This window comes from Delphinus delphis, chromosome 9 (assembly GCF_949987515.2).
Source record: "Delphinus delphis chromosome 9, mDelDel1.2, whole genome shotgun sequence".
Classification (NCBI taxonomy): Eukaryota; Metazoa; Chordata; class Mammalia; order Artiodactyla; family Delphinidae; genus Delphinus; species Delphinus delphis.
In genome coordinates, this window is record NC_082691.1 from 78,369,099 (window position 1) to 78,386,233 (window position 17,135).

At 41.3% G+C, this 17,135-nt stretch overlaps 1 protein-coding gene across 1 annotated transcript in view; it reads left to right on the forward strand.

Annotated features, from left to right (window-relative positions):
* CPED1 (cadherin like and PC-esterase domain containing 1) overlaps positions 1-17,135 on the forward strand; it is a 300,032-nt gene that overhangs the window by 266,609 nt on the left and 16,288 nt on the right. Inside the window, exons 18-21 of the mRNA XM_060020793.1 lie at positions 9,449-9,669; positions 9,918-10,019; positions 10,426-10,513; positions 14,372-14,518. Coding sequence (XP_059876776.1) covers positions 9,449-9,669; positions 9,918-10,019; positions 10,426-10,513; positions 14,372-14,518 — 558 coding nt within the window. The remainder of the gene's footprint in view (positions 1-9,448; positions 9,670-9,917; positions 10,020-10,425; positions 10,514-14,371; positions 14,519-17,135) is intronic.

The following is a 17,135-nucleotide window of genomic DNA, read 5'->3' on the forward strand; positions in this document are numbered from 1 at the left end:
TTGACCAAAACTGAATGAAACGAGCTTTTATTTTGTTTGTCAGAAACATAGTTCAACTGACAAACTCAGTATTTTATTACTCAGTAATAAAATATCTGAGAGAAGAGTGCAATTAAGAAAGGAAAATACAAAAAGGCAATATTTACTGAAAGTATTTAAACTCAGCTGTTAAAACAGGAAATGTAACTTGCAGTTTTAAGCTATGTTTGCAAGTTAAGTACTGTCTTGGATTTAAAGGTGTTTACATATTTGAAGTACGCCCAATTTAAAATAATATGTTCTGACTAATACGTGAATTCCATTATGGTTACACAATTCATTGTTGCTTGTCAGTTTCAATAAAAAAGGGTGAACAGAAGAAAAGGAGTGTACCTGACTCTCACCAGGGAAGGATGGCTTACACATAATGCCCACAGTCCAGAGAGAAGAGCAAAATAGATACATACTTTTGTTCCAAGCAGTTAGAAGATCTGTGTCTAGGTGATATTGTTCAGTTGTTTGTTTTTCTTTTCTGCCAAATTTCATGTGTTTTAGAGTGACTTGCCTACATGTCAGTTTTCATCTGTTCTTGACTCCAAAGAGCAATTTGTTTGGTCCTCTATAGCCAATTTAATCAAATGCATCATTGAAAAAACATTCGTTGCAATCATATTACATTTCACAGGGAGACGCTTTGATGAGCTAGATTTTCATCATGCCCTAAATATCACTAGCCATCTGATCAGTCTCAGCTTCATATTAGAGCTGAATCACCCTATACCTCACTTAGAATGGGAAGTTATTTTATGAGAGCAGTGGTGCTCCATCATGGGGCTCATTGGAATCACTGTGGAGCTTTCTAAACGTATGGGCTATGCTTGGCCCTGGACTAGATGTAATGAATAGGACTCCTCCTCACTTTCGTTTCCTTTATTTACCAAGACGAGAGCTCTCCAGTAAGCAGGCATTGCCTAGATTAATGAACAAGAAGCTCCTGTGTAACTTCCCCTCTTGGAAGCTTCCAGTGGGTTCCTATTTGCTGGCTGAGACCTGTGTTGGCATCTCCATGTACTTTGTTGTTCTGAAGAAATATCCCCATCTCTGTGAATATTGAAGATAGAACCTATGCAAGAGGGAAGAAAGGAAGACAGAAAATTATTTTAAATCAAGGTGGTTTTTTTCCCCCTGTCTATTGCTTCTACATATACCCAGTTCTTTCCTAGCTTCAACAGATCAGAAGAATCTGAGAAGCTAACAAACTACCTTTATATTGACTCAACACAGACAGCCCCATTGCTTCTCTTCATTTCTTTATAACTTGCTTTGCTAACTGTGTTCTTGTTACTTTTGGTGACTTTGGAGACAGGAGGTAACGGAGTAAAATATGACATGTTAAGTATCATCATCATTAGTTCCCTTTATTCATGATGAGATAAAGTGGGATGAAAATTGTTTTATCGTATATTTCAATCAAAAATTCCCAGGGCTTCCCTGGTGGCGCAGTGGTTGAGAGTCCGCCTGCCGATGTAGGGGACACGGGTTTGTGCCCCGGTCCGGGAGGATCCCATGTGCCGCGGAGCGGCTGGGCCCGTGAGCCATGGCCTCTGGGCCTGCGCGTCCGGAGCCTGTGCTCCGCAACGCGAGAGGCCACAGCAGTGAGAGGCCCGCGTACCGCAAAAAAAAAAAAAAAAAAAAAACCAAAGTTTTTGTTGTATTTTCACTAATAAATGATATTTCTTGCTCTTATTTGTCCCAAGGAATCAATATCTCTAAGAACAGAAGTGCTCTTGTGCATTATGTAGATTATAAATTTAGGCTCTCATATGCTTCACACTTTTACTAATTCACAGGTAGAAAATCTGAATTTAGGTGTTTTTATTTCCCCAGAAGGACTTAGCATGTAGGAGAATGCGGTAAAGACTAGGGAAGTGTTCATCAAACTCATTTCTTCTTCTTTCTGGCACAAAGCTTGACTACATTTCTCAGTCTCCCTTGAGATCAGGTGCATGACCACATGACTGAGTTCCAGCCAATGGGATGTGAGCAGCAGTGACGTGCCCAGCTCCCAGGGTGGGCCCATAGGAAACCTGGCAGTTTTTTACTCCTTCCCCCAGCTGGATATCAATGCCCAGTGAGGTCTAGAATCCGTATTTGAGGAAGGCACAGTCTAACCATCCTGGGACCCTGAATGACCTCCCGGCCCCAACCCGCCCCCATACCCCTGCCTGGAACCACCTGGACTGTTTTCCTGAAGGAGAAGTAAACATCCATTGTATTTAGGCCATTATACATTTGGGGGCTCTGTTTGTTAATAGCACTTAGCCTGTGTCACCTAATACAGGGACTAGATAATGTTGAGAAATTAGAAATGAAAACAAAGACAGTTTCATGGTTTTTAAGAAGACTATTTTAAAGTAAGCCCAAGCTTTAATAGAGCCTAAGAACAGGATGTGCTTCTAGGTCCTATGGTCCATGATGGTGTGAAAAACAGTAGAAAAAACACCAGGCCCTATATACTTTTCAGTGACACCTTGCATGCCAAGTTTTGGGAATAGAACAGATGCAGAACTCTTCTAAACACATCTTTGTCTCCCGCTGAGGAGCTGAGATCCAGCCTCGAGTGACACATCGAGACACAGATGTCTCTGCTCCTCTCCAGAGCCCACCTCGGTGCAGGCAGCCTCCCTTCATAGCGCAGGACCAGAAGAGAGACGCTACATAGCAAAAAGCCATTCAAGCTGCTACTGGAATTCAAAATACGATTAGTGTTATTCCTGTGAGAGGTTTATTGAACCAATGTTTGATCTTGAATCTCTTAGGCCATTGTTCTACAGTCATCAAGACAGTATGGTACTGGCACAAAAACAGAAGTATAGATCCATGGTACAGGATAGAAAGCCCAGAGATAAACCCATGCACACATGGTCGCCTAATTTATAACAAAGGAGGCAAGGACATACAATGGAGAAAAGACGGCCTCTTTAATAAGTGGTGCTGGGAAAACTGGACAGCTACGTGTAAAAGAATGAAATTAGAACACTTCCTAACACCATACACAAAAATAAACTCAAAATACATTAAAGACCTAAATGTAAGACAGGACACTATAAAGCTCTTAGATGAAAACAGGAAAAACACGCCTTGACATAAACCACAGCAAGATCTTTTTTGACCCGCCTCCTAGGGTAATGAAAATAAAAACAAAAATGAGCAAATAAGACCTAATGAAACTTAAAAGCTTTTGCACAGCAAAGGAAACGATAAACAAGACGAAAAGACAACCCTCAGAATGGGAGAAAATATCTGCAAACAAAGCAACTGACAAAAGATTAATCTCCAAAATATACAAACAACTAATGGAGCTCAATATCAAAAAAACAAACAACCCAATTAAAAAATGGGTGGAAGATCTAAACAGACATTTCACCATAGAAAGCATACAGATGGCCAAGAGGCACATGAAAAGATATCACTAATTATTAGAGAAATGAAAATCAAAACTACAATGAGGTATCACCTCACACCAGTCAGAATGGCCATCATCAAAAAATCTACAAGCAATAAATGCTGGAGAGGGTGTAGAGAAAAGGGAACCCTTTTGCACTGTTGGTGGGAATGTAAATTGATACAGCCACTATGGAGAACAGTATGGAGGTTCCTTAAAAAACTAAAAATAGAACTACCATACGACCCAGCAATCCCACTACTGGGCATATACCCTGAGAAAACCATAATTCAAAAGGACATGTACCCCAATGTTCATTGCAACACTATTTACAATAGCCAGGAAGTGGAAACAGCCTAAGTGTCCAACGACAGATGAATGGATAAAGCAGATGTGGTACATATATACAATGGAATATTACTCAGCCATAAAGAGAAACGAAATTGGGTCACTTGTAGAGATGTGGATGGACCTAGAGACTGTCATACAGAGTAAAGTAAGAGAAAAACAAATATTGTATATTAACACATATATGTGGAGTCTAGAAAAATGGTGCAGATGAACCTATTTGCAGGGCAGGAATAGAGACATAGATGTAGAGAACGGACCTGTGGACACAGGGTTGGGGGTGGTTGGGGGGGTGGGGCGAATTGGGAGATGAGGATTGACATATGTACACTACCATGTGTAAAACAGATAGCTAGTGGGAAGCAGCCACATAGCACAGGAAGCTCAGCTCGGTGCTCTGTGACGACCTAGATGGGTGGGATGGGAGGGTGGTGAGAGGGAGGTCAGATAGGGAGGGGATATACACATACATATAGCTGATTCACTTCATTGTACAGCAGAAACTAACACAACATTGCAAAGCAATTAGAGTCCAATAAAAAAAAAACACTGGAGTTTCAAAATTTTAAAAAAGTAGAAATAAAGTTTATTTAAGCTGATTATTTTTACGTGAATTTTCAAAATGCTTTTAAACAAATGGATTTACTGTTATTGTTGCCACTGTTGCTGCTTTTGTTTTTTTAATTAATCTAAAAAGCCAGTATCTGTTCATTTAGAAAATACAAATGAGCGAAAAGAATAAACTGTCATAATATCATCACTTCAGAATAACCGGGTCAGGCTTCCCTGTGGCACAGTGGTTAAGAGTCTGACTGCCAATGGAGGGAACACGGGTTCGAGCCCTGTCCGGGAAGATCCCACATGCAGGGCAACTAAGCCCGTGTGCCACAGCTACTGAGCCTGCGCTCTAGAGCTCGCGAGGCACAACTACTGAAGCCCACGTGCCACAACTACTGAAGCCCACACACCTAGAGCCCGTGCTCCTCAACAAGAGAAACCACTGCAATGAGAAACCTGCGCACTGCAATGAAGAGTAGCCCCTACTCGCTGCAACTGGAGAAAGCCCGCCCGCAGCAACGAAGACCCAACGCAGCCAAAATTAAATAAATTAAATAATAATTTTTTTTTAAATCAGGGTTTTTCTATGCATCCACATGCTTTACTTTTACAAAAATGCAACAATTATTTATATTCTGATTATAATCATCTTTTTATGAACGTTAACTAAAATGTTCCCATCACAATATATCCATATTACAATATCATTGTTAAAAGATTAAAAAAATTCAAGTGTACGATTATAACTTAATATAATCAATCTGATAGACATTTATGTTGCTTCCAGTTTATTTTGCTTTTAAATGTATTTTCATGGGCATCCATGAAATTTCCTAGAAGTAGAAAACTGCTGATTTATATACACAGCATCAAAGTTTCCAGTCATCCATTTAACAAATGAGGACTGACTTTTACACCAGGCAGTATTCTGGACACTTGGAATTCAACAGTTTAAAAAAAAAAAGAAAGAAAGAAAGCATCTCTCCCTTGTGGTTCTTACATAGTAGTATATGAGAGGGTTCATCTCCCTGAACTCATGATATCATTGGACCTTTAAAAACCTTTTTTAATCTTTATTAAAATAGTTATTTTAATGTTTTACTGCTAATATTGATTATTTTTATAATTGCTTACTGGTTACTTGGTTTTTTTTTCTTTGATTGCATCTGCCAGCCAACACCTGTGCATACTAGTATAGGGCAATAATCTTCACAGGAAAGAAGAATTATTTACAAAATGTGTGGCTAGTTGTAAATATTTGTTATGGTAATTTAGACTTTTTAAAGTAGAAGTAGACCTTGAAAACAAATAATCTGCAAATTTCCTTTTAAAAATTCACCAAGTCAAATGATCTAAAAGATATAAAGGCTGAATGTGAATCATGTGGCTGAAGAGAACCACTTCTCTTCTGGGTATTATTTTTTAATTGCGTGCACTTAAAAAAGCTGGTATCTTGAAGTTAGAAATCTTTTAGTTAGGAATACCGATTAACCTCTTCCGAAAACTGCTCTACCTACAGAACCAGCAATTTAAAATTCACAAGTGCATTTTCACTTTAGTTATAATTTATCATTTCTGTCTTTCATGACTAGAAAGGCACTGGGCTAAAATAATTCTCCAGGACCTAGTCTTCCCAGAGCTGTGTCTGCTGGGCTTGAAAAATGCTATCTAGATATTTGCAGTTTAGAAGAACCTGTTTTGCAGATGGTGGTGGTGATACTTCCTTCTCCCATCCCTGTAGCTCTTGTTAGTCACTGATCAGCAGTGGAGACAAACGTGAGGAACCTTTCAGAGATCCGTGGTTTGCTCAGGGTGGCGATCTCTCTCCCGGCTCTTGATTCAGAGTCTCCGTTTCACCAGCAACCCTACTAGCCCTGCTGAGAGTCTGTAACAGGGTGGATAGGACAGGAGAGAGGCTGCTGTGATTTAGACGCTTCCTATCTTTACTGACATTTTCTCTGAAATAGCTAACAAATTTTAAAGCGCCTAGCAGTGCACTGCAGGACACACTAGAAGCATTCCAAAACACTTCTTGCTTTCCTGTGCTTTAATGCTGGTTCCCATTTGTTGTGTGCTGTGTGCCAGGAGTAAGATAAGTATTTAAAAGCTCATTAAAGTCCTTTACAGTGGTGCTGTTATTTTCCCCAATACACACATAAGGAAATGAACCCATGAAGAGGTCACATAATTTGTCTAAGATCATCTGGTTAATAAATAACAGTACCTAAGAATTCTGAAACACAACTTCTTTTTGCCCCTGTCATGCACTGGTGGGCTGCATCTTCGTACAACCCTACAGAAAAAAATGGAAATCTAGAAATTTTTTTTTCTCTCAGTAACAGGCAGCTCGTTGGATTTTCTTCAACCTCTGTAGTTCTCTCTGTAGCCCATGATACAGATACCCAGTGATCTTACCGGCTGCCCAGAGAGACACTAGGAGGGATTGCGTCTTGATACTGAAATGAAAAGACCCCATAAGAAAAATCTGTAGTGGAAATTTAGCTTAACAACCGGATTTCCAAGGTCCTTTACTGGTATTAAAAGCTGAATTGTGTTTCTACCCAACCAAATTCATATGTTGAAGTCCTAATTCCCAGTCCTAATAACCTCAGAATGTGGCTGTTTTGGAGATAGAACCTTTAAAGAGATGATTAAGTTAAAACAAGGCCGGGCTTCCCTGGTGGCGCAGTGGTTGAGAGTCCGCCTGCCGATGCAGGGGACACGGGTTCGTGCCCCGGTCCGGGAAGATCCCACATGCCGCGGAGCGGCTGGGCCCGTGAGCCATGGCCGCTGAGCCTGTGGGTCCGGAGCCTGCGCTCCACAACGGGAGAGGCCACAACAGTGAGAGGCCCACTTACCGCAAAAAAAAAAAAAAACAAGGCCATTAGGGTGGGCCCTAATCCAATATGACAGGTGTCCTTATAAGTAGAGGAGATTAAGACACAGACATACACAGAAGAAAGACCATATGTAGACACAGAGAAGATGGCCATCTACAAGTCAAGCAGAGAGGCCCTCAGAAGAAACCAACCATGCAAATACGTTGATCTTGGACTTCTAGCCAAGAATCATGAGAAAATAAATTTCTGTTGTTTAAGCTACCCAGTCTGTGGTACTTTGTTATGGCAGCCCAAGCAAACTATTACAAATGGAGTTGGATAATTACTAGTCTCTGAAATGAAGAGCTTTCCTGATAATTCAAAGTTTCCCTTTTAAAAAATCAGAAATCTGGGCCAGAAAAAAACAAATAATTATAGGTCAAATCCAGTAGGAAGAATTTCAAGTGATTTCACAAAGTATTTTTCTCATACTGGGATTTTATTGCCCCAAATGGAACTTGACCGAGAGACTCGGTGACTGGGGCCTTGACATCTTACATCATACAGTTGAGTTTGGCTATGCTTATGGTAACAGTGTTTGATGGGAAGCAAATTCTGAAGGAGAATGCCTTCTGGGTTTCTTCACACAGCTACTTGAGTACACTTACTGTGGAAAAAATAAACCTTTGCAGTCTCACTATGGATGGGCGAACGCACTAGTGCCTGAGAAGTGATGCAGTGACTGCTCTTAAAATCAGAAGTGAATATATACATGACTAATGCAAAGGGAAATCTCAACAGAAAGAGAAAAAAACTAAAGTACAAATTAAACCTTCTCCAAAGACATTAAAAGGAATTGTCTCTAATAGAAGTCCCTTTGACGTTCAGTTCACTAAATACTTTTAAAATGCATGCATAGAACTATGGGGGAAATTAGAATTTAGAAACTAACCTTAACTCTGACCTCAAATCCTTCTTGATATGATATGAGAAAAAAGATAGACAAATAGCCATAATTTCATGTAGTCTTTGATAAAATCAGTAATGGAAATAAACATTATAATGAAATCACGGAGGACAGAGAAGGTTGCTTTCGCTGGGGCATTGGACAAGACCGGCTGAGAGAGCCGTTCATGGCGAGTCTGGAGACTTGTAGCATTTGCACAGGTGGGGTTGCAGAGAGAGGGGCTTTCTAGGCAGACGGATTAGCACAAGGAAAAACAGATGTTGCTGAGTGCAAATCATGTTCAGTGAAAAAGTAGGAATCTGACCTGCTTACTTTAGGAGAAGTGTTGAGAGCATGGGGCCATCGACCCCGCACTTGGAGATAAAGGACTTGGATTTGAGTCCTGTGTTCCCCATTTACTAGATTTATAACCTCAGTCTCCCTGAGCCTCAAGTCCCTCATCTGTGAAACGGAGAATGATTCACACCCCACGATTATGAAGATTAAAAGTGAGTCCCCTATGTGAAATCTCCACTTAGCAAGAGCCGATATGCAATAAAAACTCAGCAAATGTTAACCGAACCTCAGGAGTTAAGATTTGATTCTGTAGTACGTGGGGAGCCGATAAGGTTTCTGAGTGTGAACGTGAGATGAGACATTTGGAAATTTATCCCAGTATTACTGTGTGGAGAATGAATTAGAGGGCAGCCACTGTGCAAGAAGACCCATTAAGCAAGTGTTAACAATAGCACACCTTTGAGGCAGTCGGAGCCTGAAGCGGGTCTCTGCTGGTGGGAATGGGAAGGCGGTGATGGGTGAGAGGCTTCCAGGGCAAATGGCACTGGGATTTGCATCCTGGAACACAGACTGCTTTTCAGAAAATTAAATTCTCGTCCTGTGGCTCTTTTCTCAAGTAGTAGCTTGACCTCTATCGAGCTAGCTAACCTCTGTGGATTCCCAGCTTTCTCATCTATGAAATAAAGAGATTGGAAAATCTCTAAGTATTCTTACAGCACGAGAATACTTCATGCCTATTTGAATCAATGAAATGTGTTAAGCTGATTCGATGAGAAAGTTAAGGGCATAAGCGAGGTGGAGAAATTAAAGGCAGCATAAAGAAAGCAAAAAGCTTTAAACATGAGTTAGTAGGTCAGTAGATGATGTCATTACTAGGAATATGGAAAAGGAAAACGAACGGGTTTGGGGGAGAATATGATTAATGTCATTTCTGACCATTTAAAGGGCTGTCCTTCAATTAGATTTGTGGCTTCGTTTTCATCAAATTATTTATTTTATATTGTCTTCTATATCACATAAGCATCAGATTTGAAAGCAAGATTTTTTAACTTATAGATTCTTTTCATTGGCGATTCGACCAACAGAGGGATAATGTACTATCTGATCGAAAGATTGAATGAAACCTTTCAAGAATGGCAGAAGGTGCATGGCACTAAATTCTATCACAACGTCAATGGTGGGAAGACTTTGGTCAGCTATTCCTACTATCCACAGTTCTGGATAAGCCCTTCGTTGAGACCAACATTTGAAAAAGCCCTTGAACATCTCTTGCAAAGGTACAGTGGAACTATTTTGAATGAAACAATACCACAATGGATAGATGTTTTACTAGCTGTCATAATTGTTTGCTGTATATCAAATGCACTGAAAAGTTTAAATACCAAGTAATATGGCTGAAAACGAGTTAGAAATGACAGGGAGGTCCTGTGATCAGGATGCCAGATATGGTTCAATGAAATGTGAGGCAATGCTGTTAAAATGTTTACCATCTGTTTCAAGGCAACATGTGTTGTTTTTCTTTCAGATCACATCCCCTGGAGAATACCAGCCAGACTGTATTAGTCGTTGGTGGTGTTCAGTGGCTTAATTCCAATCACCTGCAAATTATTCACAAGGTTTTAAAGAGGTACATTTCTGCAATAATAATTGCCATTACTGTTCTAAGTAAAAAAAAAAAAAGTTACTCGATGTGACAGAATTTTATCAAGATTTTATATAAAGGGCAACTTGTAATTTAGAATCCAGTACTTAAAGTCTAGTTTAAAATGTTTCAAAATACTTTTATATCCAATCACAAGATGGCTCTTCAGTATGCAAGTTTACATTTACTACAAATCAAAACATGCCCACTGACACGTAAAACTCAATCCACGAAAAAGAAAACAACACTAATATATATTAAACCTATAAAATGAGAATTTAGTCCTATATGCCAATTATCACATTCTAAAGGAATTCCACTCTGCTTATGTAAACACGGACATCCAGAAATGTAATCAAAGTTCATGGCTTGTGTTCTGATTATTTCACAGGGAAAATTTACTCAATATCCTTGTGATCATCAAAACTCTGGGAATTGGATTTCATCTGCCGGTAGATGGAGTACACTTCCTAACGCAGGTAAGCCCATTTTCACCAGGCTATGTGAACTTCAAGTTTCCTATAAGGATCCTTGCTGGTGTCTGAAAAAGGACCCAAAAGGTGCTACATAATATTAAGCAACCTTCGTAAAATTCAAAGGAGATGATATACTTAAGGATTATGATTATAAATCAGATATAATTATTCCTGGAAATAAAGGGACTACAGCCCATAAATATGTCATAAATAATGCTTTGAGTTCATAAAAGAAGAAAGGGGTACCAGAGTTTGAAAAGATAAAGACTTGAGGGGTAGATGAAATGGATCATGCTTTAAAGTGTCTCCTAACCTCAGTAATGTTTCACACACCGTTAAGGGCTCATGCTGAAACACATGTGAAATTGTCAGCATCAATGAGTATTTAGGAAAAGGGTGTCTTTTTAAGATGATTTCTGACTGATTGCTTTAAAAAATCAGTAGTATTTTTAAAGTAGTATCGTTCGTTTTGCCTCTGGTTGGATATTCGTCAATGAAAGGAGTTAGAGGCCTCTGACCGGTTCTTATAGAAGACAGTAACGAGTTAGTCTCAACACTAAATAGAAGTCTCAGAAAAGAAAGGAAAGGCAACATCTGTAGCTAAGAGAACCAGCTGCCCTTGCTCAGCAAGAAGAGTTCACAGGCAGCCGGGTTTGTGTGCAGTTGCTCAGGGGAGCTCGTGGGGGGGCACTGGGAACTGGGGAGACAGGAGGCTGTCCATTTAATGTGTAAACCGAGTGAGATTTATTTTTGTGTCAATTACGAGCGCTCCTAGCTTTCTCCGACAGGGATTACAGGATCCTCCTCTCCTTTCTCGAAACTTTGCCTGCCTGGCCGCCAGATCTGTGATGCCAAAGCAGGAGAACTGGTAGAAAGTGGCCCAAATAAAACCTCCAAATTCAGCCTCTTGGAGTCAGGAGGGGTTAAGGTCATTTAAAGTGAGTTGAGTCATTTAGCATCTGCGGTAGATGAAGGGTTTGAGATGGTCGGGGATTAGGAGAGGGGTCTTTTGATAATCGTCTCTGTGGGTTATGAGTTGAATCTCCTTTCATGTTATTTGGAAGCTGCAGGTCACATTTGTAATTCCTCCTTGAGGACTCTGGTAGCTCCGCTTTGCTTCCGTGACTGTGGCTTCTCGCAGGAACTGGAGTACTTGTGATGCCTACTTCGATTTAGAATGAACTCATCTCTGCCAGCAGTTCTTCGGCACTTACCTTGCGCCAGACACTGTTAACCATCGTGCTTGCCACCAGGGCTTCCATTGTGCTCATCAGTCTTTGCAAAATGGGTGAAAACTAAAGGAGGGAAGAAGAGGAGGGGGAATGATAAAACAAAAGAGAAAAGGACAAGAGCGAGTGGAGGCAGAAAAGAACTCTGAACTTGTCATCAGACACTGCCATTCATCGTCCTCATCGTGGCCACTCAAGATGTGGCCTCCGCCTTCCTCGGTAGACTAAGTCCTTGCTTCCACACATATGCACACGTGTACACACACACACGCGCACACACACACACACACACACTCCACACCGAGTGTTTCAGCTCCTCAAGCATGCCATGCTCTCAGTCACCTCCAGGTCTTGGAAGTCACTGTTCCCTCTTCCCAAAGAACACTCTCCCACTACCCACTCACCTGGGTAACTTCTGGTCACCCTTCAAGTGTTAGTTTAAATCCAGTTTTCTCTGGGAAGATTTAATTGACGTCCTGGACTCAGTTGGCTTTTCCTGCTATGAGCTCCTTTAACATTGTCTGGTGTCCTCATCCAGGTCCCTCAACAGATACCAGCTTTGGTTGTCTGTCTCCCCTGCTAGACTAATCTCTGTGGGAGCCGGCATGGGGGAGGGAAGTCTGCATGGCTCACTCTGGTACCCCAAATGCAAAACACAGTGCTCAGCACATAGGAGACTCTCAGAAAACCTCTCACGCATGAATGATTGAGTGACGTTTTGTAGGATTTGCTTGCTCCCAGATGGTCCCTTCAGGGCTGAGACATTCATTCCTCTGGGCTGCTGCGGGTGTGACCTGAGTCCCAGCAGGAATTGCCTTTTGGGCAGAGCCTCAACCAAGACTCAGCCCCCTTTCCTTAATTTGGGCCATCTCAGAAGGGCCACCCCAGCTCTAGAACTCCCGGTGGGATCAGCAAAAGCCTCTGTTTCAACGAGGTTGCAGCTCAACTTCCCTCTCTATCCCGCGTGTAGGCCCTCACTCCCCTGGAGGAGTTGAACCCAAGGGTGCTTTCCTGGTGGCCTCCTGCATGCAAATTTCTGACTCAGAGTCTGTTTCCCAGAGAACTGAACTTTCTCTGTAAAACACTTCCTGTAAAGTTTCCTCTACCTTTTATAACTGGACACATTAAAGTTGAGAGGATACTGTAACCAAACACGAAAAGGCCTACAAATGGCATTGAGCATTATTTTTCAGGGGATGGCAGAGACCAAGTTCCCATCTGTCTCTTTTCCTCCAGGTTTTTCCTTTATGAGCCTTTTCTATTCACTGCATTTATTTGGGGGGCAGGGGGGAGCACTTTTCTTTGAATGTCACATAAAAATAGTTATGCAAGCACAGTGGAGAAGACAGAAAATTAGATGTCTTTGTACTGCTTCTTTTACCTTGCAGGTGGATTAATAAATGCAAGTAATTATTTGCTGTTTTACCTGGAAAATGAAAAAAAATTTTTTTCTTAGTTCTTTAGAAAAGACAAGGGGAGTTCAATTCCCTCCCTGTGTTAGTTTGGGTTCTCAAAGAGACAGACACCATGACAGGGTTAGCCAAATAAAGGGATTTATTAGAAAGAATGTTTGAGAAGAATAAAAAGGAGGGGGCAGGAGTAGGTGAGAACAGTTTCAGACCACACCACCCAATGCATATCACTCAACCTTGCATGAAATATTTTTTGAATGTCTACTCTGTACTGGGAACCGTGTTTGACTGTAATGTGTCTGATATAAAGGGAGTAGAAGAAGGATGGATGAGGTAGGAAGAGTCTCAGACTATGAGTCAGTCTGAGAAAGTCTTGGCCAAGCCGATGAGGCATCCTGGAGCTGGAGTAGTTAGTGGAGGAGTCCCTCTTCTCAACAGTGGACCTGAGCTAGAACCCCCACCGAGCTCCATCATTGCTTCAGACACAGCTGGTGAGGGAGGGAGGAATATGATTTAGAGAAGCAGCAGCTGGAGCCTTCACTCAATTCTGGGGCTCGCCAAAGCACACTCCCACTCTCTGTTTTCCCACCCTGTTTGCCAACCAGCAAACCTCACCCTGCTCAGGAACCCCTCTTGAAGTTTCCCTGTCCAGCTGTCCCCCTGCCCCTGCAGAGCGATTCCCTTTTCTCTCCCAGCCCAGAGCCTAGTATATTTACCTCCAATAAAGGACTTAGTAAATATTTACATATACGTTTCTCCTATTTGAATGCAATGTCTTAAGAGCAGGTACCATGGTTTATTATCCTTGTATTCCTGTCCCCCAGCACAGAGCTAAAAACAAAACATACTAATTAATACTCAAACGCCTAAAAGAATTCAAATAGATGGAGCTAGAATTTGTGATTTTCAAGTCTTGGTTTTTAAATTGAGAATCTTAGCTACTTCAGTAGATCTCTGTGGGCAATAAACCTAACTGCTTTTCATAGAAGAAAAAGTTCCAAACTGTGTGTCACTATAGATATTGATATATTGCTATTTTATATTTACATCAATGTTTATATAAGGGGAACATGAAAATTGGAACACATCTTAAAGAAATTAATTCTTTATCTTACAATAAGATCAATCTTTAAAAAGACAATTTACATGATTTTACCTGAATTATTAAATCATAAAAGTCTTCTTAATCAAAATTCTCATTGTTCTCTTTTCCAATACAGAGTGAAGTTCAGAATTTATGGAAAGAAAATTTGATGATTCTGGAAGCTGCAAAAAAATACGGCTATGAAGTGGTTGACACATTCACTATAACCATGGGGCGATACAAAGAGTTTTTGCAGGGGACGTGCGGATGTCATTTTCATGAGGTATTTATGCTGGCTCTCTGATTTTTGTAGCTTTTGATTCTTTTAAATTTCTCATTATATCTTTAATTGCATTGTCAGTCTTATTTTGCATTAAAGAAACCATGTCCGGAGGAGATTAAACGATGTGTTCATCATCACTCCGCCAAAGCGTGTAGCAGGCCCAACTCGAGGTCCTACCAAATGAAGTGTGTTAGAATAATTACTGTTTATGTAGACACCTGAAAACCAGAATCACTGGTCAACACAGGCAGGAAGATGGGAACCTGGAGAGCACTTGTCTTTTCTAACAGATTCCAAGCCTTCCCATCAGAAATTGTATCCAAAGAAGGTGGCAAATGTCTTAGTGGAGCTTGAAAATCAAGGCTTCCTCCACTGGTTTATCCGATGCATTAACCAGAGGGCCTGTGGTGTTTGTGTTCTTGTTTTCCTTTCTTAGGTTTGGTTTTTTGTTTTGTTGTTTTTTGTTTTTTTTTTTTTTTTGGCTGCACTGCGTGGCTTATGGGATCTTAGTTCCCAGACCAGGGATCGAACCTGGCCCCGGCCCAATTCTAACCACTGGACCACCAGGGAATTCCTGGAAGGCCTGTGTTTTGAATAGTTTTTCCTTCCTAGTGGTGGAAATGATTTTATTTGTAGCCAGTAATTAAATAGTCTTAGCTGAGAAGGTGATAGCAGCAAATTTTTTTTTCCTTCCCCCGGCCCTGCCCTTTCAAACTCTGTGGATTATTTCCTCCCTACACTTGCATAAAATCTTGGTAAGTCCCAATATTTTAAAGCCGCTTTCAGATAATAATAGGACTCCAATCACTTTCAGGCACAAGGAGACTCTCACTTCAGTACTAAAATTGCCCAGTCCTGTGTTATAACCACATGAAGGTATTTCCTTCCCCCAGCTCAGGCCTGCCTCAGTCTCAAAAGCCCAAAGTAAGAGAGAGGGTGCAGGAGTCTCCTTTCCTTTATCCCCCATCGTGCTTTGCTACTCTTCTGCCATCCCTTTCTTCATTGGGTCAGGTCAGGGAGATGTTAAGGGCAACAAAAGTCTGACCTGAGTGGCATAAGCATAACCCATCGATGTGCTTTCTGGGCATAACATGCTGGTTCTTTCTTTTGAAGGTGCTCTTGTGAACTTTCTTGAAGACACTCCCACCGAGCCCTCTGATAATAGCTTCTTTGACAGAGGCAGTGTCTCCCTTACAGCTGCATTCCTTCCTTGCCGCCTTGGCTTCCAACTGTCCATCCCTCTGTTGCGGGTCACCTTGCTTCTCCAGGCTTCCTCTTGGAAAATATTCAGCATAGCACCAGGCTCGCTCTACTTAGTTGTCCACATTTGGTCCACAAGAAACACCCATGCATCCTTGCTCTGCTGTTGCTAGAAATACAGTGAGCTCCCAGTGCAGCCCTGTCTCTTTTTTCTCTTTCTCTCTCTAGCTCTCACTCTCACTCTTGCTCTCTCACGCTCTCTGCCACCTTAAAGCTGATCTATAGCCATGGTGTCTCATACCAGTTCTAACGCTTCCAGTCCCCAAAGGACACAGCTGAAACCGCGATGGAGATTGTCTCGTTTGACCATCCTGTCAGATACCGATCCAGTTGTTCTTTCTGGTGTGGCCCCCTTTGTAAACCAGAGTGCAGTCATGAGTGGGTTGACTAGTGAGGTGACAACTAGAGGTTTCTTCTGATCCTGTTTTTCAGCCCTAAGATGACTGTCGGAATCCATCTCGATCCTCAGATGTTTATGAATGTCCAAAAGTTATTGACACTGCATTGGTCCTTCTGTATGTTCTGCGAGTGAATTCATGTTATATTTTTGTGTGGCAATGGAACTACGTCTCAGAGAAGCGAGAGCCTCCACCAACAGCTGAGGGCATGGCATTTCAGCAGCTTGAAGCTTGGCCATGCCGTTGCAGATCAGATTTTTAAGCCGTAGGATACTGTGTGTCTACTTACTTCTTCCATAAGAAAATATTCTTCCAATGCCTTTCCTATTTGCAAAAGGTCAAGGCTTAGAAATATACAAGGGCAGGTAGCTTGAAAGAGGAAGAAACTGAACTTGCGGCTGAGCCAGCCTAGTATCACCATAAACATTTTGGCTGTAAAAGCAAGCCAAAGGTTGCCAAACCCACAGAAAATGGGGGCTTTGAAAGACAACATACATATGACAACATACAGAGGTTTTTTGCCTCTTTTAGAAAAGGTGTACTTATTTACTTTTACATAATGTGTCTCCAGTTAGTATTTGGGGGGCAGGTGCCTGTTTTTCTTTTTTCAGCTTTAGTGCTCTGGAAGTCTAAAAAAGAGAAGTCCTCTACAGATTTCCCACATGGCTCCAATTAAGAACAAAATATGCGGGAATTCCCTGGCCGTCCAGTGGTTAGGATTCCTCGCTTTCACTGCTGAGGGCCCGGGTTCGATCCCTGGTCGGGGAACTAAACTCCCACAAGCCACACAGTGCGGCTAAAACAAAATAAAAAATAAAAACAGAAGATGCCCTTCCCACATGATTGTCGCAGGATCAACCAGTTGACAGTAAGAGTCATGGAATTTGAGAACTACAGTAAAGACTCTTTGAACCATCAGAACTAGAATACTGGCTTATAATTATTACTAATAAAAACCA